This window comes from Liolophura sinensis, chromosome 11 (assembly GCF_032854445.1).
Source record: "Liolophura sinensis isolate JHLJ2023 chromosome 11, CUHK_Ljap_v2, whole genome shotgun sequence".
Taxonomy (NCBI): domain Eukaryota; kingdom Metazoa; phylum Mollusca; class Polyplacophora; order Chitonida; family Chitonidae; genus Liolophura; species Liolophura sinensis.
In genome coordinates, this window is record NC_088305.1 from 21,041,774 (window position 1) to 21,066,006 (window position 24,233).

The 24,233-nt window shown below is 39.7% G+C and overlaps 1 protein-coding gene across 1 annotated transcript; it reads left to right on the forward strand.

Moving 5' to 3' along the window:
* Nucleotides 1-189: 189 nt before the first annotated feature.
* On the forward strand, nucleotides 190-16,668 carry LOC135477405 (cyclin-dependent kinase 5). The gene is made up of 11 exons (XM_064757478.1): nucleotides 190-305; nucleotides 4,823-4,911; nucleotides 5,760-5,827; nucleotides 8,469-8,586; nucleotides 9,160-9,255; nucleotides 9,713-9,787; nucleotides 10,047-10,143; nucleotides 10,674-10,743; nucleotides 11,965-12,025; nucleotides 13,068-13,152; nucleotides 15,079-16,668. The coding sequence occupies exons 1-11, from the start codon at nucleotides 269-271 to the stop codon at nucleotides 15,174-15,176; spliced, it is 894 nt and encodes a 297-aa protein (XP_064613548.1). The 5' UTR covers nucleotides 190-268; the 3' UTR covers nucleotides 15,177-16,668.
* Nucleotides 16,669-24,233: the final 7,565 nt, after the last annotated feature.

A 24,233-nucleotide genomic window follows, 5' to 3' on the forward strand; every position in this document is an offset into this window, starting at 1 on the left:
ATAAGCTACAAGTATCAGAAGGAATATTAAAACTGATATCTTGCATTTTATGTGTAAGATTAAAAATAGTTAAATCGCAATTTTGTCTTTTATTATGAAAAAACAATAAAACAGACGTAGTCCATGTCCGTATCCTTACCAGATGTGCAAAATGTGTTTAAGAACTCAGCTAGTCGCTGACCGGCAGCCGAAAAAGCAGATCATCTTAATCGGCTAATTCTATTCCGGTCATGTCTCGGTAAATTTTGGATTTCATCTAGGGAACAAAATGCAAAAATACGAAAAACTTGAGAAGATCGGCGAAGGTAATGTATAGTAGAAATATTCAGCAAGACAGATTTCTCGACATAATGTTTCGCTATAGGCATTTAAGGGGGAGATAAATCTTGGCACGACGTAGACTCAAATGTTAATGGTCTAGTGGTACAGGCATCCAACTGTGGACCCAACATGCTGTCTGATGAAAGATCGAGCCCAGGTCTTGTAGCACCGAATGAGGACAAACACACTAAAAGATATATGACCCACGCCCTGGTGACCACAGAGCACTCATGAATGACAGTATTATGTGAGAGCGAATAATACAGTGAATGTTGGTTTTATGCATTTGTTCTTGTAAATCAAACATCTCCCCATTCATTTAGCCACAGACCCCCATTAATTTTCCATAAGCGACAGTGTTAACATTTTGCACTGTAGCTCAGCCTCAAACATTCTGTGGCCACTAAGCATTGGTGCATACCTGACCCAGCCTGTGAGAAAGGAGCCATTAAAATCTTGACATAGGTTGACCTTCAAAATCTGAACCTTACTATGCCGGCAGCTGGGAGGGGTGCCTAGCAAAGCCAATAGGATGTCACTCGCAGCCTCATCACCACCTATCTCCTTTTGTCCTCTCGCCCAGAATTTCAAACTTTCATCAGTAAAACCCATACCTGCCCAAAGCTTAGACAATTTCCAGCATTTTGGTACCAAGCATACACCTGTACACCAAAGTCGGAAGGCTGCCAGCAAAAAAAGACTTTACATCCTAAAATATACAGAATTACATTTGTCCCTCCAGAAAAACGGAAGTTGTAATGGGAGTCTATTTCCATTTATAACAAATGATAAGTCAGTTAAAACATGTGACGCATTCGTTACAGTGTTTTCAAGGCCCTACTCCTCTCAAGGATCTACTCCGTCAATCTACACCAGCAATAAATCCCTGTCCAATGCCTTAAAAATGTGACATTTTCCTTCACTCTGCATTAAGATGTGCATTAATAAACAGTCCTGTGCAGTCTTGTGCAGTCTGTGTAAATTCCGTACTTTTACATATTTATGTAATTCCCATTCTCAGAAGAACTGTCGAATAAGTAATCACACATGCGACTGCATGGCCAGGGTACTGTCTGAAGAACCTAGCTTTGACCTGAAGAAGATGTCTTCAGTACTTTAGGTGCATGTGTTATGCCCAGAATGTGCATTGTCAGTGCAGTGGTGAGGAATGGTATTAGTAGTAATTTCTACTAGCGCACTACTATGTGACTGCCTGACTACAGACTGATAACCATGACTGACTAAAATATGCCTTATTATTTAGAGCCTCTAGATGCATGATTTACGTGGCCTTGGAAAATAAGCGGTTTAATATGGCCTGCCATTTTTTTTTATCAGCAGACTGAAAGTTGTATTGCTTTTTGACTATGGAAGTCTTCTTGACTGTGACAGCAAGTGCAGGTCCCATAATCATAACAGTCAAGACTTCTCAGCTGGGACATGAACATCATACAAGAGACTCAGTCATCAAGTGATTGATACTGCAGTTGGCTCCCTTTAAAACAGTGCAATATATTGAAAGAATTTCTGTTCTCTTCCTTAATCACATGCACAGTCCAGGCCTTTCGATTACATTAATTTGGGCACACCAGAGTTACTTAATAATTTGGGGACTTTACCACCACATTGTATAAAAACGAGGGCTGTCGGTGAACCAAGGTTTTTTTTAGTATTGTAAACACTTTAATATGCATTCAGGGTGAATGTATAACGTACATTTACTGTACATGATTTATTGAAAATAAAGCAGAAAGATTTATGCTTTTTTTTATAAATTATTATCTTTTTCCTTGACAACCTGAAGCACATGGCTTGTATCAGGAGTGATCACATGACTATTTCAGTCAATCAGAGACTATTGTCCATTGACCACTGCTTGACTTTCATGAGATCAAAAAGAGTATGTTGCTGAATGTAAACTAGTATGTCCTTTGTGTACACACACTGTCAAAGACATCTTTTCAACCCCTGTCTGCATCTTTTTCAGTTTAGTGTATTGAATTATTCAACTGTCTTAATGTTTATGTATCTGTGGTCATTTTGGGCTCATTCCATTTAAGGCATGCCATCAGTCGTCATAGCTAAGCTGTAATGTACAGGCCTGCAGTCGTTACTTTTACTTCGTTAAAGCAAACATAAAGTCTGCCACTTCATATCCACGGAAAAATCAATGTCTCTGATACTTTCTCTCTGGTTGTACATGGGAAAATCTGCCAGCTACTGCAGATAATCATGGATTCCCCTCATGGCTCTTCCAGGTTTGCTCCCAACATAATGCTGGCCGCCATCGTATAAGTGCAATAATCTTGGGTATGGGACAAATTACCAATCAAATAAATAACTGATAGGAATGAGGGAGAGGAAGCTGAGTAGAGCCCGGGGATCACCTGCAATCATCTGCAGGCGGCTGGAAGACCGTAGAACTTGTTATATTTGGTTATAAAGCAAAATGACCAGGGGTTGCCCGATCTGCAAAATCAGCATGTACAACTGGAGAGATTTCTACTAATTTATTTATTTGATTGGTGTTTTACCATACTTAAGAATATTTCACATATATAGCAACCAGCCGTATGGTGGGAGAAACCGGGCAGAGTCATATATTACTGAAATGAAGTATATGTCAGATGAAAGACCTTTGAACGCCGTTCAAGAAAAGACATGTAGTTCAATTTATATTATTTATTTATTTTTGGTTTTTAGAATTCTACCAGCTGAGTAAAATAGTGTTAGGTATAAAAACACTCATCAAATAAATAAATAAATCAAGCGATTATAAAACATCACAATGGACTATTTGTAGTAAGAATTGACTGTTGTCTGCAGTAACAATCTACCGTTGTCTGCAGTAACAATCTACTGTTGTCTGTAGTAACAATCGACTGTTGTCTGTAATGATGGTCTACTGTTGTCTGTAATGACAATCTACTGTTGTCTGTAGTAACAATCTACTGTTGTCTGTAGTAACAATCTACTGTTGTCTGCAGTAACAATCTACCGTTGTCTGTAGTGACAATCTACCGTTGTCTGTAGTGACAATCTACAGTTGTCTGAAGTAACAATCTACAGTTGTCTGTAGAGACAATCTACAGTTGTCTGTAGAGACAATCTACTGTTGTCTGTAGTGACAATCTACAGTTGTCTGAAGTGACAATCGACTGTTGTCTGCAGTAACAATCGACTGTTTGTAGTAACAATCTACAGTTGTCTGTAGTAACAATTGACTGTTGTCTGTAGTAACAATCCACTGTTGTCTGTAATGACAGTCTACTGTTGTCTGTAGTGACAATCTACCGTTGTCTGTAGTGACAATCTACAGTTGTCTGAAGTAACAATCTACAGTTGTCTGTAGAGACAATCTACAGTTGTCTGTAGAGACAATCTACTGTTGTCTGTAGTGACAATCTACAGTTGTCTGAAGTGACAATCGACTGTTGTCTGCAGTAACAATCGACTGTTTGTAGTAACAATCTACAGTTGTCTGTAGTAACAATTGACTGTTGTCTGTAGTAACAATCCACTGTTGTCTGTAATGACAGTGTACTGTTGTCTGTAATGACAATCTACTGTTGTCTGTAGTAACAATCTACTGTTGTCTGTAATAACAATCTACTGTTGTCTGCAGTAACAATCTACCGTTGTCTGCAGTAATAATCTACCGTTGTCTGCAGTAACAATTGACTGTTTGTAGTAACAATCTACAGTTGTCTGTAGTAACAACTGACTGTTGTCTGCAGTAACAATCGACTGTTTGTAGTAACAATCTACAGTTGTCTGTAATGACAGTCTACTGTCTGTAGTAACAATCTACGGTTGTTTGTAGTAACAATCTACAGTTGTCTGTAATGACAGTCTCCTGTCTGTAGTAACAATCTACGGTTGTTTGTAGTAACAATCAACTTTTGTCTGTAGTAACAATGTACTGTTGTCTGTAATGACAGTCTGCTGTCTGTAGTAACAATCTACTGTTGTCTGTAGTAACAGTCTACTGTTGTCTGTAATGACAGTCTACTGTCTGCAGTAACAATCTACCGTTGTCTGCAGTAACAATCTACTGTTGTCTGTAATCAACTTTTGTCTGTAGTAACAATGTACTGTTGTCTGTAATGACAGTCTGCTGTCTGTAGTAACAATCTACTGTTGTCTGTAGTAACAGTCTACTGTTGTCTGTAATGACAGTCAACAGTAACTGTTGTCTACTGTTGTCTGTAGTAACAATCTACTGTTGTCTGTAGTGACAATCTACCGTCGTCTGCGGTAACAATCTACTGTTGTCTGCGGTAACAATCTACTGTTGTCTGTAATGACGGTCTACTGTTGTCTGTAGTGACAATCTACAGTTGTCTGTAGTAACAATCTACTGTTGTCTGTAATGACAGCCTACTGTCTGTAGTAACGCGTAGGGTCGTCACATTCGTGTATTTTGCTTGAAATAGTTTTTTTCACCATGCCTGCTTCTGCCAATGCATTGATAGATCTATGTGGCATGTTCTGGTTGTAGGTACGTATGGAACAGTATTCAAAGCTAAGAACAGAGAAACTCAGGAGATTGTGGCTCTGAAAAGGGTGCGTCTGGATGACGATGATGAGGTAGGGGGTTCTACTTGTATGCGTATGACCCAGCTTTTTAATTCAGAGGCTGAGATTCATTCAGAATTTCATGCAAAACTTCCAGCTGTGACACTCGTGAAATGTTATTACTAATATAGATGTACTGCTGCATTTCTTTGGGTGGTAAGTCCCTTTCACCTGTCTGTGCTGAGTGCCAAGCGAGACAGCGAAAAGTGTCATTCTGAAAGTTTTTGGTGTGACCAGACACAGGTTTGAACCGGGGTCTCGTGAAGCCGAGCACATTACTGTCGTACATGTTTGTGGCTGCTGTGCAGTGTGCCCATTTTGTAAGGTTCAAAAGACTGCAGTATTGAGTGCCCTAGTGCCCTAGTTTGTTCTGCCTCTCAGAACAGCATCATACAACACTGTATACTTCAGTTCCACAAGATATTGGATTTAATGCGACACATGTCATCCCATCCTCAGTCAACCATACCTGTACATTTTTAGGCGGCCAACTACACGTCAGTGCTAAATGTTATTTTTTTTTAAGTCAAGAAGAAAAAAAAAGATGACACAGCCAAACTTTTTATTTGTACATGTATAGAGGGCAATTTTTATGTATATGTATGAAAAAAGGTAGAAATTTACAGTATCATTGTATGGTTCCAAGGTTATGCTAAACCTGAAATATGATTTTTTCTCAGAACTAATATATGATTTCCAGATGAACCAGTTCTGCTCAAAACAATTCAGGGAGAACTTTACAGACCATGTCTTTATACAAGTGTACAGTATTATGGAGAAAAAAATGTACAGAGTATGATATGAGTGAGTGAGTGCTTGGGGTTTAACGTTGAAGTATGATATGAGTGTGAAAATTGCAGGGCGTGCCCAGTTCAGCCCTCAGAGAGATTTGCCTGTTAAAAGAGTTGAAACACAAGAACATAGTCAGGTGAGTACTTACGTATATTTCACTGGTTGTGGTGGTTCATCATGTTTATTTATTTATTTATTTTGTGTTCTGTTTTGAGGCAACTGATCAAGTGATCTAAAGCTCTGAGAGATTTTTATTAGCAAGAAACAAGAAATTAGAATAACAAATTAAATTGAACTACTCCTTGTCCTAATCACTGAAACACATTTAGAAAAGCCATGATTCAGGGTTTTTGTGTGGTTTTTGTGTGTGCACCTGGCCCAAACCTTTGTCCATGAGTAACTTTGGAAAGTAGGGTGACATCCTACAGAGAAAATGTAAAGTAGTATTTATAATATTTCCTCCCATCATAATGCTGGTCACCGTGGTATAAGTGAAATGTTCTTGAGTACGGTGTGTAACACCTATCAAATAAATAAATAAATTAATAAAAACTTCTCTGCCAGATTTGACAGTTGCACATTAATGTCAACTCCATCCACCTTGTGTCTCCACCTGGTTGATATGGCCGAAATATTGCTGATGTGGCATTAAGCCATAATCATTCATTCATTCATTCATTCATTCATTCATTCATGTAAACTCTGTTGGAAAGTATACCCTGTCAATATAGACTGTATATAAATCTGTTGAGCATTTGTGGCGAGTACGTTACATGTATATTGTTGGTGGTAGTATTTTTTTTATTCATTACTGTCATGAGTTTATATGTTATCTACACTTGGGCTTATATATTATACATGCGTGGGAAGGTCTGGCAGCAACCTGCGGATGGTCGTGGGTTTCCGCCGGGCTCTGCCCTGCTTCTACCCACCATAATGTTTACCGCCATCCTATAAGTGAAATATTCTTGACTACGGCGTAAAACATCAATCAAATAAATAAATAAGTAAATTATACATTATCTACACTTGAGCTATGTCCCCACCTCCTCTGCAGGCATCATGAATACCGTCATGAGTTTATCTACATTTGGGCTATATCCCCATGTCCTCTGCAGGCTTCATGATTACCGTCATGAGTTTATACGTTATCTACACTTGGGCTATGTCCCCATCTCCTCTGCAGGCTTCATGAATACCGTCATGAGTTTATTCATTATCTGCACTTGGGCTATGTCCCCACCTCCTCCGCAGGCTTCATGATTACCGTCATGAGTTTATTCATTATCTGCACTTGGGCTATGTCCCCATCTCCTCTGCAGGCTTCATGAATACCGTCATGAGTTTATCTACATTTGAGCTATATCCCCATCTCCTCTGCAGGCTTCATGATTTCCGTCATGAGTTTATACGTTATCTACACTTGGGCTATGTCCCCATCTCCTCTGCAGGCTTCATCATTACTGTCATGAGTTTATACGTTATCTACACTTGGGCTATGTCCCCATCTCCTCTGCAGGCATCATGATTACCGTCATGAGTTTATCTACATTTGGGCTATATCCCCATCTCCTCTGCAGGCTTCATGATTTCCGTCATGAGTTTATACGTTATCTACACTTGGGCTATATCCCCACCTCCTCTGCAGGCTTCATCATTACTGTCATGAGTTTATACGTTATCTACACTTGGGCTATATCCCCATCTCCTCTGGAGGCTTCATGAGTTTATCTGTTATCTACTCTTGGGCTATATCCCCACGTCCTCTGGAGGCTTCATGAGTTTATCTGTTATCTACTCTTGGGCTATATCCCCACCTCCTCTGGAGGCTTCATGAGTTTATCTGTTATCTACTCTTGGGCTATATCCCCATCTTCTCTGCAGGCTTCATGAATACCGCCATGAGTTTATAAGTTATCTACACTTGGGCTATGTCCCCATCTCCTCCGCAGGCTTCATGATTACGTCATGAGTTGATACATTATCTACACTTGGGCTATGCCCCCCACCTCCTCTGCAGGCTTCATGATTTCCGTCATGAGTTTATACATTATCTACACTTGGGCTATGCCCCCCACCTCCTCCGCAGGCTTCATGATTACGTCATGAGTTGATACGTTATCTACACTTGGGCTATGCCCCCCACCTCCTCCGCAGGCTTCATGATTTCCGTCATGAGTTTATACATTATCTACACTTGGGCTATGCCCCCCACCTCCTCCGCAGGCTTCATGATTACATCATGAGTTTATACATTATCTACACTTGGGCTATATCCCCACCTCCTCCGCAGGCTTCATGAATACCGTCATGAGTTTATATGTTATCTACACTTGGGCTATATCCCCATCTCCTCCGGAGGCTTCATGAGTTTATCTGTTATCTACTCTTGGGCTATATCCCCATCTCCTCTGCAGCCTTCATGATGACCGTCATGAGTTTACATGTTTTCTACACTTGGGCTATATCCCCACGTCCTCTGGAGGCTTCATGAGTTTATCTGTTATCTACTCTTGGGCTATATCCCCACGTCCTCTGGAGGCTTCATGAGTTTATCTGTTATCTACTCTTGGGCTATATCCCCACCTCCTCCGCAGGCTTCATGAGTTTATCTGTTATCTACTCTTGGGCTATATCCCCATCTCCTCTTCAGGCTTCATGATGACCGTCATGAGTTTATATGTTTTTTACACTTGGGCTATATCCCCACCTCCTCCGCAGGCTTCGTGAGTTTATCTGTTTTCTACACTTGGGCTATATTCACATCTCCCCCACAGGCTTCATGACATCCTTCACAGTGAAAAAAAGCTGACTTTAGTGTTTGAATACTGCGACCAAGATCTGAAGAAGTACTTTGACAGCTGCAATGGAGAAATTGATCCAGACAATGTTAAGGTAATCAGATATTAACCTGCATGCGGTCGCTGTGAGTTCAAATCCAGCTCGTGCAGCCTTTCTCTCTGGCCGTACGTGGGAAGGCCTGCCAGCAACCTGTGGATGGGCATGGGTTTCCGACACACCATAATGCTGGCCGCTGTCGCATAAGTGAAATATTCTTGATTACAGCGTAAAACAGCAATCCCAAAAATATTAATGTTCATGGAATTATTAAATGTGCTTTACCTAAAGTTTAGCTTTTTTTTTTTTTGCACGTTTTGCTTGATTCTGATTGATTCATCCACTTTTTATTAATATTGGACAACTTAACAGTTTTTTGTGAAGTTTGATTAATTTAATCAGAAAAACTTAATTGTTGGCATCAAATGAAGGATTTTAAGGCCTATACCTCCTCCTAAAAGTACATTGTTACGTTCCAAACCTTGGACTTAAGACACTAGTTCTCTGTTTACCTTTACTTTTTAGGCAGACATTTCTTTTTACTTTATATGTAGATTTAAAGTTTTAAAAAAAAGATGAAACAATTCGTTACAACTTTTTGTTGTTACACCAGGTGCTTGTTTGTTACAGAGTTTCATGTATCAGTTGTTGCGGGGTCTGGCCTTCTGTCACAGTCACAACGTCCTTCATCGCGACCTCAAACCTCAGAATCTCCTCATCAACAAGGTCAGCACTGCTTTGTACCCAAGCGTACATGCTGGAAATCTTCAAACTTTTCAACCTCTAAAGCACTTTTTTCAGTGGAATTTATGGTTTTCAATTATGAGGAAAAATGCACAGATTATTTCTCTACACCACATAGTTCTTTCAGAATGTTTCAGAATATTCGTCAAAGAGGCGTTGAATTAGGGTACATACATACATACATTCATTAACCAGGTCAGGACAGTGAAAAACTACCAACTTATGGAGCAACTAAACATAAAATATTGTGGTTATTTATTTAATTTTTGTTTAATGTTTACACTGTACTCAACAATGTTTCAAATATACAACGGCGGCCAGCGATATGGTAGGAGATAACTGGGCAGAGCCCCAGGGAAACCACAACCATCCACAGGTTGCTGACAGACCTTACCACATATGGATTTTATGATGTTTGACTTTTCTTCATTACCCACAGAATGGAGAACTGAAGCTGGCAGATTTTGGTTTAGCTCGAGCCTTTGGGATTCCAGTCAAGTGTTACTCAGCAGAGGTATGTGTTGCCTGGATCCCTTTTGCTCTGTAGTTGTGCTATGGAAACATCAGAAGGCCATTAGGTCATAACCAATGACAAAGCTTTGAATCACTCATATATGTATATTTCTTTGATGTTTTTAATCAAAAGGTTGAGTTTTAAAACTTAAGCTAGTTTGGTCTCCACAGCATTTAGAACATGGAGGTTGTGAAAAGTATATAATACAGAGCAACCAAGACTTGATAAATGCCTGAGAATATCGTATGTTTGTCATCAGGTTGTCACATTGTGGTACCGCCCACCTGATGTTCTATTTGGAGCCAAACTCTACTCAACCTCCATTGATATGTGGTCTGCTGGATGTATATTTGCAGGTAGAGTTATCTCCCTTTAGTCTGCATTGATAAGCGCACCTGTTTGTATACAGTGTCTAATAAGACAAAAGTTAATTTGTCAGTAAATTCTCTCTGATAAGCCTTTACATTATCAATCTGCTACTATGTTCTACGTGTATCTATACTGTAAAAGGTAAAAAAAAAGTTACGGAAAGTGTATTCTGTAATTCTTTTTTCATCCTTCCAAAAATATTTATATATACATAGAAGGTGTTTATATAGATGGTTATATATATATATATAATAGTAATTCTGTAGAAAATTGACGGCTGTGAAAACACACAATGGCGACATGTCAAAATATGTTACTAGAGGATGTACTGATGGTTTAAGTTTCTTATGCTGTGTACATCTAATAAATGTGTATCTGGTTATCCAGAAAATCTTTGAAATGTCCACGCATTTTGTAAATGACTGGACCTGAACTGACCAGCAATTGAGTCACGATAACTTTTGTATATACATGAGTTATCCTGGCTTTTATTAAGGATAAACACTTGTCCTTGTAGAACTGGCAAATGCAGGCAGACCTTTATTCCCAGGAAATGATGTGGATGATCAACTCAAGAGAATATTCAAGTATCCTTGATCTGAATTATGTTTCACATAACTCAGGTTTATGTGTATTGCTCAAAATTGTTGAAACGCTCTATCCCTCAGATGAATGAAGGCCATTGACATGTGTGTATTTATTTATTTATTTGATTGGTGTTTTACGCCGTACTCAAGAATATTTCACTTATATGACGGCGGCCAGCATTATGGTGGGTGGAAACCGGGCAGAACCTGGGGGAAACCCACGACCATCTGCGGGTGGCTGGCAGACCTTCCCACTTACGGCCGGAGAGCAAGCCAGCATGAGCTGGACTCGAACTCACAGCGACCGCATTGGTGAGAGACTCCTGGGTCATTACGCTGCGGTAGCGCGCTAACCAACTGAGCCACGGAGGCCCCCATTGGCGTATGTGTATAGTGCATTGGAGGCAGTATGATTCACCTCTGACATAAATGATTAATGCGTGAATCTTTATACACATATGTGCCTGGTCCTCCCTCCACTACTCTGTCATTCATTCATGTATTCATATAATCATGCTTTCATTTATTATTGAACCCTCAGTGGTCATTCCTTTCAGAGGGGGGGGGGGGTGTGGAGGGGGATACTCATCTTGATAATGACAAAATCAGGATACTGTAGCTGGTCTGTCTCTATGCAAGGTTCGTATGGGGCTTTAAAACCCTTGAAAATTTGAGGCAGATTTGGTAGCAGAGCTATCAAAGAGCTTTTCTGTAAGAGACATATGAATTCAGAATTTCAGCTCAATACATAAAGTACTGAAATCATGAATTCGGTGATTTACGGTAATTAATACGAGCAAAGAACATCAGCAGCGGAACATACCCCTCGTGTTATTGTACTCTACATCTGTGCAAACCCCAAGCTCAATAAATGCAGTACTGTTTGGGATCCCCCCCCCCTCCAACTACCATTTTGTTTAACATTGCTTCCCCTGTATTGGACAAGAATCCTCAGAGTACAACATAAGTTATGGCTATACTTTGTACACACAAGCTAAAAAAAAACATTTCCAGAGCTTGAAAAACCAGGAAATGTATTTGCATCAGGAGAAGGCGTATAATTGAGAGTACTGACCTTACCTGAGCATCTGTGCATAACATGCAGACATTTTCTTGAAGGCATTTGTTTTCCAGCATTTTGAAATTGCCTATTGAATTATGCATGTATTTGGAAGACAGAAAGTATAACTGTTAGTCTTAACTATCCTTAACTTAAAACAGATTATTGGGCACCCCTACCGATGACACATGGGTAGGAATGACAGAGCTACCTGAATACAAGGTAGGTACATATTCACCAACACCTTACATAACACAGGCAGGATCAGGTGTAAGAAAAACTGGGACAGTGGCCTTTCTTTCAGGTTAATGTTTGCGCTTTTCAAAATTTTCTTCTTTTCATCTCATAACCTTTTTTTTTTTTGTTTGATGTTTTAAGAAATTGTTTTGCAGTGTACTGCATATGGCCTAAACTTTGGACCAAGCTGTGCAGTTTTTTGGGGGGGGAGCTTTCGTTGTATTCATCTTAGAAAGGTGTTTTTAGGTTTGTTTGGAATTTTTCCATTCTGATGCCCTGTTTGAAAAATGTAAGTTTTAGGGCTGAGAGTAATGTTCAGATGGTCTATGTTTTATGCTGGCTGCTGTCATGTAAGTGAAATATTCTTGACAATGGTGTAAAGCACAAGTCAAATAAAGCAATGAGAGCAACATTTACTTGCCTCTAAAAGTGCACTTTTTCAGGGAAAATCTTAGCTCACAGAATGTTTGGAAACATCATCGAAATTGGATTTGTGCGATCAACAGAACTGATAAATGCTTATCCTGTACAATTTTAGTTTTCCCTACCGGCATGGTCGTGGGTTTCCCAAGAGCTCTACCTGGTTGTGGGTTTCCCAGGAGCTCTACCTGGTTGTGGGTTTCCCAAGAGCTCTACCTGGTTGTAGGTTTCCCAAGAGCTCTACCTGGTTGTGGGTTTCCCAAGAGCTCTACCTGGTTGTGGGTTTCCCAAGAGCTCTACCTGGTTGTGGGTTTCCCAAGAGCTCTACCTGGTTGTGGGTTTCCCAAGAGCTCTACCTGGTTGTGGGTTTCCCAAGAGCTCTACCTGTTGTGGGTTTCCCAAGAGCTCTACCTGGTTGTGGGTTTCCCAAGAGCTCTACCTGTTGTGGGTTTCCCAAGAGCTCTACCTGGTCGTGGGTTTCCCAAGAGCTCTACCTGGTTTCATCCTACCTTGATACTGGGTGCTGTCATATCAGTGAAATATTCTTGAGTCTTGTGAATAAGTCAAATCATATTGGTTTTTAAATGTGTTTATTTGGTTTCCTCAGCCGTACCCTATGTACCATGTGAACCCAACCTGGCAGCAAGTGGTTCCAAAACTGAACTCCAAAGGAAGAGATTTATTGCAGGTAAGTCAAAGACAAGTAAAAGAAAATATGCTTGTATGTTAACAAGCTCATCAGAGGTATGGCTTTTATTTCTTAACATGCAGTTTAGGAAATGTGTGTGTGTGTGTGTGTGCACGCGTGCGTGCGTGCGTGCGTCACATCATACTTTTTCAGTCATATAACAAGGAGGAGTCATGACGTGTGTGTACATTAAACTGTGTCTTCGTCTGGCAGGGTCAGTCTGTGCTGCCAAAGTGCTGCCGCCACTGAAGTATCGTGCCAGACACCAGGCATGGACACCTCACATAGTCACATTACTCTGAAACCGGGGCCAGCAAGTCCTGTTTCCAAACTTTAACCTCTCAGTGCCTTGTTCTTGAGGAGTAAGAAAGGACTTTAAACTGCAGTATTCCCTCACAGGTGACAACTGTCAAAACACCTCGAGGGGGGAGAGTCTGAATGAAGGGGCTAACTTGGCCATGTTCAGTTCATCATTGATGTCATTTTCAATTAATTTCATTTAATTGGCCAAAAAAGGGTTAATTCAAAAACAGCCTTGAAAAATTTTCCGTCATAATTATATCCCACTAAACATTTCGTTTTTGGAGTTACTTTCCTGAAACCTTTAACAGAGTTATGTCCCTTTGTGCTGCGATACTGCTCAAGATTCTGTATCATAGAAATATCCCTGTGTTAACCCATCATTGTCATTGTCAGATTTTAATTTGACGTCCTACCATCACCTCATTCACCAAACAAAACACAGTAGAAACAAGCTGTCAACACTGAAGTAAAGTCGCTGTGGGATCAAGTTCAGCTCATGCTGGCTTCCTCTCCGGCCGTAAGTGGGAAGGTCTGCCAGCAACCTGTGGATGGTCGTGGGTTTCCCCCCGGGGCTCTGCCCGGTTACTCCACCATAATGCTGGTCGCCATTTGTATAAGTGAAATATTCTTCAGTACGGCATAAAACACCAATCAAATAAATAAATAAATAAAACTGAAGTGAAAGTCAGGAAATTAGACTTTGTGATATGCTAATTCTGTAATAAGTTTTTGTTACCTCTCTCACTTCAACAACAATTTCATATATATATATATATATGTTTGAAATCAAACCATGTAACAGCAGTAAATTAACTAACGAGATTACATGGTGAATTAACAGGTACAATAAAGCAACATCAGTTGGTTTATTATTCATTAAGGTAACTAGGCCCATCTTCCCAAAACTTTGTTAGTTTATTTTTCCTTACATTTCATGTAAAACCACAGAACTTTCCAAATCAATTTCTCATTACTTTTCATCTAAACAACAAAACTTTCCAAATCAAGTTCTCATTACTTTTCATGTAAACCACAAAACTTTCCAAATCAAGTTCTCAATTACTATTCACATGAACCACAAAACTTTCCAAATCAGTTTTTCATTACTTTTTCATGTAAACCACAAAACTTTCCAAATCAAGTTTTCATTACTTTTCACATAAACCATAAACTTTCCAAATCAAGTTCTCATTACTTTTTCAAGTAAACCACAAAACTTTCCAAATCAAGTTTTCATTACTTTTCACATAAACCCATAAACTTTCCAAATCAAGTTCTCATTACTTTTCACATAAACCACAAAACTTTCCAAATCAAGTTTTCATTACTTTTCACATAAACCCACAAAACTTTCCAAATCCAGTTCTTATTACTTTTCACATAAACCACAAAACTGTCCAAATCAAGTTTTCATTACTTTTCACATAAACCACAAAACTGTCCAAATCAAGTTTTCATTACTTTTCACATAAACCACAAAACTTTGTGAATCTATTTCTCATTACATGTAAACCTGGTTGCCATATGGCTTTTTGTGTGTGCATGTAGTTCAGTAGTGTAAGGTAAGACTGACCCACTGATCCATGTGAATGGTGGTCATTTGCTGATTCTGTTGTTGTTTTCAGAGGTTTACTCATCTGTAATCCAGGTCAAAGGTTATCAGCAGAAGAAGGAATGCAGCATGGTTACTTCTCTGATCTCAACCCCGCCGTCAAGCAAGGCTAACATCTGACACACAGCCAAGTCGTCCAGGAAAGCTAACATCTGACACACAGCCAAGTCATCGAGCAGAGAGAACATCTGACACACAGCCAAGTCGTCAAGCAAGGTTAACATCTGACACACAGCCAAGTCGTCCAGGAAAGCTAACATCTGACACACAGCCAAGTCATCAAAGCAAGGCTAACATGTGACACATAGCCAAGCTGTCAAGCAAGACTAAACATCTCACACACAGCCAAGTCATCGAGCAGAGAGAACATCTGACACGCAGCCAAGTCGTCAAGCAGGGTTAACATCTGACACACAGCCAAGTCGTCCAGGAAAGCTAACATCTGACACACAGCCAAGTCGTCAAGCAAGGCTAACATGTGACACACAGCCAAGCTGTCAAGCAAGACTAAACATCTCACACACAGTCAAGCAGGGCTAGCATCTCCCATACAACCACGTTGTCAAGCACGGCTAACATCTCACACACAGCCAAGCTGTCAAGCAGGGCTAACATCTAACACACACTCAACCAGGGCACATCTAACACACAATCAAGCAGGGCTAACATCTGTGAAGCAGCCCTACAATCAAAATGGTCAAGCAGGGCTGGCATTTGACACACATGACTTTCAATCACATATTTTTTCCATATCTATATCATCAACATCAAAAGTTTGAATTCATGGCCCAACAATTTGGCATGTTCAGCAGATGTGAATGAATTTTTTCTACTAGTCCTACTAGCACAGAACCATATCATGTAAACTTAGGTTTTCATTCAAAATAACTGTTTTATGTCCTTCTGAAAGTTTTTTTTCTTTTTTTAACCTGTGTTCCATATACATGTCTGAGAGAGTGTAGCCATTGGAACAGCCAGAAAAGCTTTAGTGTGTGTGCATGGTTTTGTAGAAATTTTATGTTTTATTGTGTCGTATCATATCGTTAACTTATACCTATCTAGAAATATGAAAAGGAATAATTAATATTAAAAGAAAAAAATTACATTGATGTAGATAAATTTTTCCTTCCATAAATTTATTTTTCAACGTGTTTAGAGTACAACCCCTAAAATATGGAAGCATGCATCAGAGACAAATTAATGTTATATAGTATTACTTTTGGTGCAGAAAATTACGTTCTTACAGTAGGTATTGTCCTACCTTCGGTACACATTGTTGTGGGTTTTCTGCCTGGTTTCCTCCCACAAATCGGCCCCGGTAGCACTGTTGGTAGAGCGGGTCGAGCCCTGGGTCGAGTCACACCTAAGACCTTAAAAGAGGAAGTTGAAACTTCCTCGCATGGGGTTCAGCAAGAAAGGGGATAGTGCAACGACTGGTTGACCCGTATCAGTATAATGGCTGGGGTGGTGCGGCTTACTTGCCTTTGGTAAGGCGTCTCATTAAAGCAGCACTAGATAAAAGAGCAGTGGAAATCCGTCCTGCAACAAGGAGGCACATTACCTGCACTCCAAGGATCCCTTTGTCGTCATATCACTGAAAAATTGTTAAGTGAGCACGCACTCACGTCACTGGTAGAAGTATTCTTGAACGAAGTAAGAAACATTAATCATATAAAGATTGTGAATAAGTCTTGCAGCTTCCTAACAAACCTCAATATACCTATCAGAGATAGTAGAAAGTAGAATTCTCAAAATCAGAAAATCAAAATGCCTATTTTAGTCATGGGCGAAATTTTAGGTCATTTACTTTTGAAACTCTGAGCCTTAATTAGGTAATGTTTGCAAAAATAGTAACCTTGACCTCGGGGTTTTTTTTATTCTCACCTTTTCTGGACCCATGAAACCTTTCCAAGAGGAATGCTCCATTCTCTGTGAAAGAGTCGCGGTCATAGTTAAACAGGGTGAAATTTGTTCATTGTTCATTCCTCTGTTTTTATTTTCTTGTTGTCTTTTTTGCACTTCTGGTGTCATTTTTACCTTTGCTTATTCCACACATCAGTTGTTCTTTGTAAATCTCTTTAATCTCTCGTGATTTAAATCTGCTGCATGTATATGTATACTGTGTCCACTTTGGCACAACACCTCATCTCCCTACCCACCCCACTCCTCCCCACCCCACCCCACCCCACAACACCCCACTCCACTCCATCATGTGTTCTGTATTTTGTATTAGGCACATGTATGTATGTATGTGTGATCATGCCAGAACACGTCAGCTTCCTCTTCAGTCATACAAGAGAAGGTCTATCAGCAACCTGCGGATGGTTGTGGGTTTTCACTGTTCTCTGGCGAGTTTCCTCACACCATAATGCTGCCCACTGTTGTATAAGTGAAATATTCTTGCGTACAGCGTAAATCACCAATCAAATAAGTGTATTCATACAAATTGTAAATAGATCGTGCTTGATTTATGCCATGCTGTCCGTGTACATTGTTTCATTCCAGCTTGTATATATAGGGATCAAAACGACACAAACATTCCCCTATGTTATTATTTGAGAGTTAGAAGCCCTCTACCTTAAGTTTGACAGATTTCAGTGAGCAGTGATCTCAGCCATTTGACTGCAAAGTGCAAACTGATAACATGATGGACTGTTGAACAGGTATATTAAAAGGGACCCACACACTGATTAATGATAGTTTGTGAGTCACTTTCGATATGCATAGGTTCGAGCACCCCGGTTCCAGGCAAGGAGCAGGTGATAAATAACCTGGAGCTAAATGGGAGGAGAAAGGCTGATTTTGGCCGATTTCTAAAGGACCCCGAAGGCTAAACTTTTCCAGAAGGAATTTCTTACCTAAAAGCTATATTTTCCATTTTGTAGCTAAAATAGTTTTCAGTGCCTATCTCACGTGGGTTAAATTCCCTATGCGTTCACCTCCAACACTTTATTCACGTGACCAAAGATTGTTCTGATGATTTGCTCAGAGCGGCAGTGACATGACTGCAAAACTATGTCAGCTGAACTTCCAGAACTCTCGTACATTCACAGATTGTGTGAAAAATTTATTGACCGAAACTTTTTGCAAACTTTTTGCAAACTTTGTTTTTATGTGGATCCCTGGCACTAAGCCTGTCAAATAGCAGATAGATACATTAGTTGGATGATCTTAAAATCAATCCCGACAATAAAACCGGTAGAATTTTGATAATCAAACATCAGTAACGGTACTTACTTTGATACAGTGACCATGACCTCACAGCAGGAAATTCACAGCAAATGGTTGCTGTGGGCTGTGTTCACAACCCAGAACAACTGCCTAATTATAACACCGACCGCAGTCATGTAAGATAAATATTCTTGAGTATGGCGTAAAAGTCCAATCACAGAAATAAATAAGCATAGAGCCCAGTTGTTTGATGGATGGGTAAAATCAAAGAAAATACTGAAATGAACAGTATATCAGATGAAAGACCATTAAATACTGTCTATAAAAACAGCTCGATTTACTATTTTTTCCAGAATTTTCCCAGTGAAGTAGAATTGTTTTAAACACCAGAATCTTAGGTTGTCTGTAGTTACCCTGATGGTATCACTGACGTCACAGCCATATGTTTTCCCTGAAGTAGTTTGTTTCAAGGTGCATTCGGTAAGTGCATTCATAGATCTACATGTATGCATGTATCAATTAAAACGATGAAACAAAGCGATTTATTTATTTATTTATTTGATTGGTGTTTTACGCCGTACTCAAGAATATTTCACATATAGGATGGCGGCCAGCATTATAGTGGAAAGAAACTGGGTGGAGCCCGGAGGGAACCCATTTGCTGGCAGACCTTCCCACTTACTGCCTGAGAGGAAGCCAGCATGAGCTGGACTTGAACTCACAGCGATCGCATTGGTGAGAGGCTCAAGGGTCATTACACTGTGCTAGTGTGCTAACCAACTGAGTAACGGAGGCCCTTGAAACCAAGCCATGTATGTGCGCTAAGTGGCAAAAGCCTGAAGTGACGTCACTGGTTCCAATATGGTCAGATAAGATATCCATAGAATCTAAAGTGCCAAATGCATTTTTCTGGGTTGAAAAAATTCTAAAAAAAAAAAATCCAACTAATTTTGTGAGCAGTTTTTAATGGGTTCTCATCTGACATACATTATGCTAGTGTTTTCTTTGCCTTTAACTTTGGGTTTACTGTAACATAGGGTTGCATATGTGCTACTGAATCTGGGTGTTTAAGAGGGTTAACTGTAACCCAAAGTTAATATTAACACTGCTTTGAACAATGTTAAACTAACCCAGGGTAAAATATATTACCTACTTTTACCTGTCATATGATGGGCTCTATGACCTACTTTAGCATGGCCCATCATGGGATTGTATGACCTACTGTTGCCTGTTCTATCATGGGATTGTAGAGCCTGTGTTTTTGCTTGACCTATGATGGGTTTTTGTGACCTATTTCAGACTGGCCTATCATGGGATTATAACACTTACTTGTACTTGTGCTTGTCATTTAGTGGAGTTTTATGACCTACTTTTGGCAACCATCTGAGAGCGATGATGCTATCCCAACCCATCCAGCTACTGTATGGTAAACACATTTTTGGTCTCCTAAATGATAACAATTACCTTGTATAATCACTAAGACTCTCTATTTATCAAACTTACAGAGCTAGAGTCACCCAAACACGGTCGGGTTGTTAACTTATTTTCTACATGTTTGCTGTTGTTTAGGTTTTATGTACCGTACAGGTGATTTTGTTTTGATGTCTGTAGATACAATTTTTGTAAATAAAATGTTGTTCATATTAATACTGTAACAGAACTTTGTGTATGCTTTCATGTCATGCCCTTCGAGGAGCGAGCCTTGATTTAGTGGTTAAAGGCGCCTGTCTTAGAGTCGCCAGAACACACACGAGTGGCCAGCACGCACATGGTGGGGATTAAACCGGGCTCGTTTGTTCGAAACTGTAGTAAAACTTAATACATGATTTAACTTTAAGCTAAGTCTTCGGTTTAGTACTTTGCCCCCAAAATTAATTGTGTAACAGTACACATGAACAAAATCTGGTGCTGATCCATTGGGTTTCTGTACAAATGAATTGGTTCCTCAGTTTTGTTAAAATCGTAAATATGCGATATGACTTAATACACGTATTAGCTAACACACTTCTTGACAACCAGGCACTGGTCCTTGACTGACCTTACATGGCTCCACTTTTGCTAAAATTCTGGTATTTTTGTCAAAGTGGAGCCACGTTGAGATAGCTTTTGACAATAAATTTCTAGATTTCCCCACTTTTTCTGTCTGTAGTGACTTGGTGACAAAAACCACATACTGGACTCGATTATTCCGATATTATTCCCGCCGTCGTATAAGAGAAATATTCTTGAATAAAACACCCATAGAATAAATAAATATTTTCCTGCTATAAATGATACTCATCTTTCGGCTGTCGTCTCGTGAATCTGAAGTTAAAATGTTGAATTACGCTATAAGATTTCTATATTGACACACGAGGCATAGGTTCAGTCCTGGTTTGCCACAGGGGATTTGTCTAATTTGCCCGCTCTCACTGTTTGTGGGGACCTTTTGTGAGAATAAGCCGTGGGCGGTTGGCCGTCTGCGCAATCCAACTTTCGCTGAGGACAGTTGTCCTTCACCAGTATGGTGCGCATGTCTGTACGTCACACGTGGGGAAAGTTCGTCAGTAAGTCGGGCACTCCAGTTTCCACCACCCATAAAATTGACCGGGTCATTGTAGAGGTAAAAACTTCTTAAAGTAGGGCGTTAAAAAAAATCAAATCAATTAATTTATTACATCCATGTGGGTGGAAAATGTTCACGTGTCTCCTCTGTTGTCATGGCTGTGTTTGTCATCGACCCGTCACATTCTATCTGCATGCTGTTATCAGGCAATCTATTATGTAACTTTGTTCGATATATACATTTTCTTTAAACTGGTATGTTCCATATAACTTTAATAGCGTTAAATCCAAATTTTTGGGAGCGATGGAGTAGGGAAACATAATGTTAGATTTAAAATTCACGGGGATGGCGTTAAACAACAATCAAATAAATTATTTGGTTATAGCAGTTCAATTCTGGCTCTGGGGCGTCAATGAAAATATTGCTTTTAAGGGAACAATTTTACACTGATACATGTAAATAAACGGCCATCAAAGTAATGGGAAACTTGAAAAACACTCGCATTATGGAAAGGACTCTTGCGTTTTGAACACACAAAAAACACTTGCGTTGAAATCTAACACAACATGTAAAATAGGCTTGTGTTGTTTCATTCAACACAGAAATGTGTTACCCCAACACGAACATGTGTTAAAAAAACGTGAAGTACACATGTTTGTGTTACAAAATAATAAAATACAAACACAGACCTTGTGTTAATTCAACACAAGATAGAGTTGTTCAAATCTATGACAATGGGTTTTGTTGGCAAGAACATGAGTTTTGGTTCATTCAAAACAGTGTGATTTGTGTGTAGCCTTGCGTTTAAATCGGTTTTTCCCCACCATAAAAAATACCGGCCGCCTTCGTATAAATGAAGTATTCTGTTTTTACTGCACGAACACCAATCAAAGTTACATGGTATTCAACAATCAGGCTACAAAGTATGTTTTACCTACTGCTAACGTAAGGAAATGTCACCCACGAAAGCGCGCACTCTGAGACATCATTGATAGTCTGTTTAAGTGATATTGTAAGTTAATGTTGTGGCCCTGGAATCACGAAGCGATCTTAGACTTAAGTAAAAAATTTTCTAATCGCTTGAAAATTGTTATTTTCGTGCGTAACAAGGTCAACAGTTTACTTGAATACGCCAATTTACTTGAATACGCCAATATACTTGAATACGCCAATTTACTTGGCAAACACCAAATTATTTAACACTTCAAAAGAACTTTTTCTAAACCGTAATAAAAATGTTTCAGCCTAAACGAAAATTTTGACCGTCATAAAATGTTTACATGCATAGCCAAGAAAAGTTTTTACTATGGCAAATATATTACCAAAGTGACATCTTTTTGTTGAAACTTCGGTGCTTTTTTTTTGCTATAACGTGTGGGCAGCATCTGTAATTTGTGACTAAGTGAAATTCACCTTTGCTTAAATAAGGAAATCTTAATTTTCTGTGGGGTTTGCAGCCTAAGTAATATGTATTGGGTTTTTTTTTCTCTTTTTGTTACATAGCACCGTGATGAAGAACCATTTGATAGCATGCTTGCATAGTGTTTTACGCCATACTCAAGAATATTTCACTTATACGACGGCGGCCAGCATTATGGCAGGAGGAAACCCGGCCCAGTCCGGAAAAAACCCACGACCATCCGCAGTCTGCTAGCAGACATAAAAACAACGTTGTGTAGATTATTAGGAAAAACTGATTATAATGTTGATCATATACGTTTTCTAACTGTGTATAGTCTCAGTGTGCATAGTTATTCTCTGGAAGTATTTTGTTTCAATAGTGTGGGCTGTGTTCTGGTTATGAGGAGGAACAAAACTGTAAAGAATGTTTTGTGTGAATGTATTTTAGGCTAGGCCAATAGACTTTACATGTATTTGAGGCTAGGCCTATAAACTTAACATGTATGTTTTGTATTGATGTCTACGTTTTATGTCGGCCTACAAACATCCCTTGTTCGAGAAAGAACCCCCACGAAGTCTAAACAAGTCGTAAATTCGTGTAATGATAACTTCACATGGTGCCCTAGCTTTTCCGTCCATTTGGACCCGTATTGACTTAATTTACAGTGTAATTGAGTTAACCTAGTATTGTTGGGGCGGTCTTAATGAATGTAAGCAGGATAATGTACGAGTCTGCGGTCTATGTCACGTCCGGGCCTGGTTGACAGTCAGCAGTCCTGTCCATGAAGACACAAATCGTTCACGGTGAGAGCTAAATACAGCGCTTTGTACTTCGAGAGCGTGTCGGGCGCACGGCTTCCGATGGCGATCGTTTTGTCAACAGCAGCAAAAACGCTTCGTGAAAAGATGCTGAGGCATGCCCCCAACTCCCACGACAGGTCTATTGCCTTTTATTTTAAGACGCGCTGCATGCAGGGACTCTGGTTACCTATGTTGTATTATAACACCCAAACGGAACAAATGAATTGCCATTGATTTCTAGGCCTGTACATATGGACAACATGCATCGACCGGTGGGCTTTGTTTAAAGGAGAAGAAAACTTAAATATCAAACAAATACCATTGAAAAGAGTATGCATTTCCTCGCAGGTGCATACCATAAAAAACATTCTAACACGTACCTCAAGTTGATAAATTATGAATAAAGTCAGCGCCAAAATCCTCTGTGGGCGACTCCATTTTACCTAAGAACTAGTCCTAAAGTCTTCTGTGTTAGGAGGAGAATTGTCGTCGGAAACCGCCGAAGTGCAGTTCGTACATTTCCGGTAGAACTCTTTTTCTCAGAAGGTAGAGAACAGTACAGTTTTCGTTTTCCGCTTGACGATCGGGAAACCGGAATGTTGGACATAGGTTCCGAGTTTACACGAACAAGCCAGCAGTTTTAACGACTCTCATTGGCTCTGAGACAACACACCCCCAGCATAAATTACAGGGTGTTAAAGATGGAGGACGCAATGACTCAGCAATTTATGCCAGCTTTGCCGTTTTCAGGCTTTACGTGTGTGGCGAGGAAAAATCGAAAAATTATGCAACAGACACCCCAGATAGAAAAAAATGTGCTCTTTTCAGCTTATTGTGTCATTTTTTTAAAGTTTTCTTCTCCTTTAATTCTTAATTTGAATCTGATTTAGATATTAACGTATTGCGTCTGCTTATGCTTGTAAGGTACCGGGGATTATGATACTGTTTTGTACTGTAGTATTGACAAATTATGGTAATATAATGACAATGCCTTGTCTCGACCACTTAAAACATTCTCCCTCGCAGCCCGAAGTGACCAATGATATGTCACTGGTTCGAATCCAACCCTAGCTGCTTGTGCACGCTCCGCATTTCTGTTGGTGTATCAGGAACTTTACGTGGTGTACTCCATTACTGCGCGTAAGCTACTCGGGCCCATTGAATCTAATCACCGTCCTGTAAGTGACTTCATGGCTACCCTGTTAAATATATATACATGTCAGATCAAGCAAAGAATTAAATGAAATGAGGT

What these genes read in the sequence shown, in the direction of transcription:
- LOC135477405 (XM_064757478.1), top strand. Translation starts at nt 269, where the DNA reads ATGCAAAAATACGAAAAACTTGAGAAGATCGGCGAAG. An exon ending in GTCTGGATGACGATGATGAG is followed by an intron (nt 4,912 to 5,759) that starts GTAGGGGGTTCT and finishes TGAAAATTGCAG; the next exon opens with GGCGTGCCCAGTTCAGCCCT. An exon ending in TCAAGTGTTACTCAGCAGAG is followed by an intron (nt 9,788 to 10,046) that starts GTATGTGTTGCC and finishes GTTTGTCATCAG; the next exon opens with GTTGTCACATTGTGGTACCG.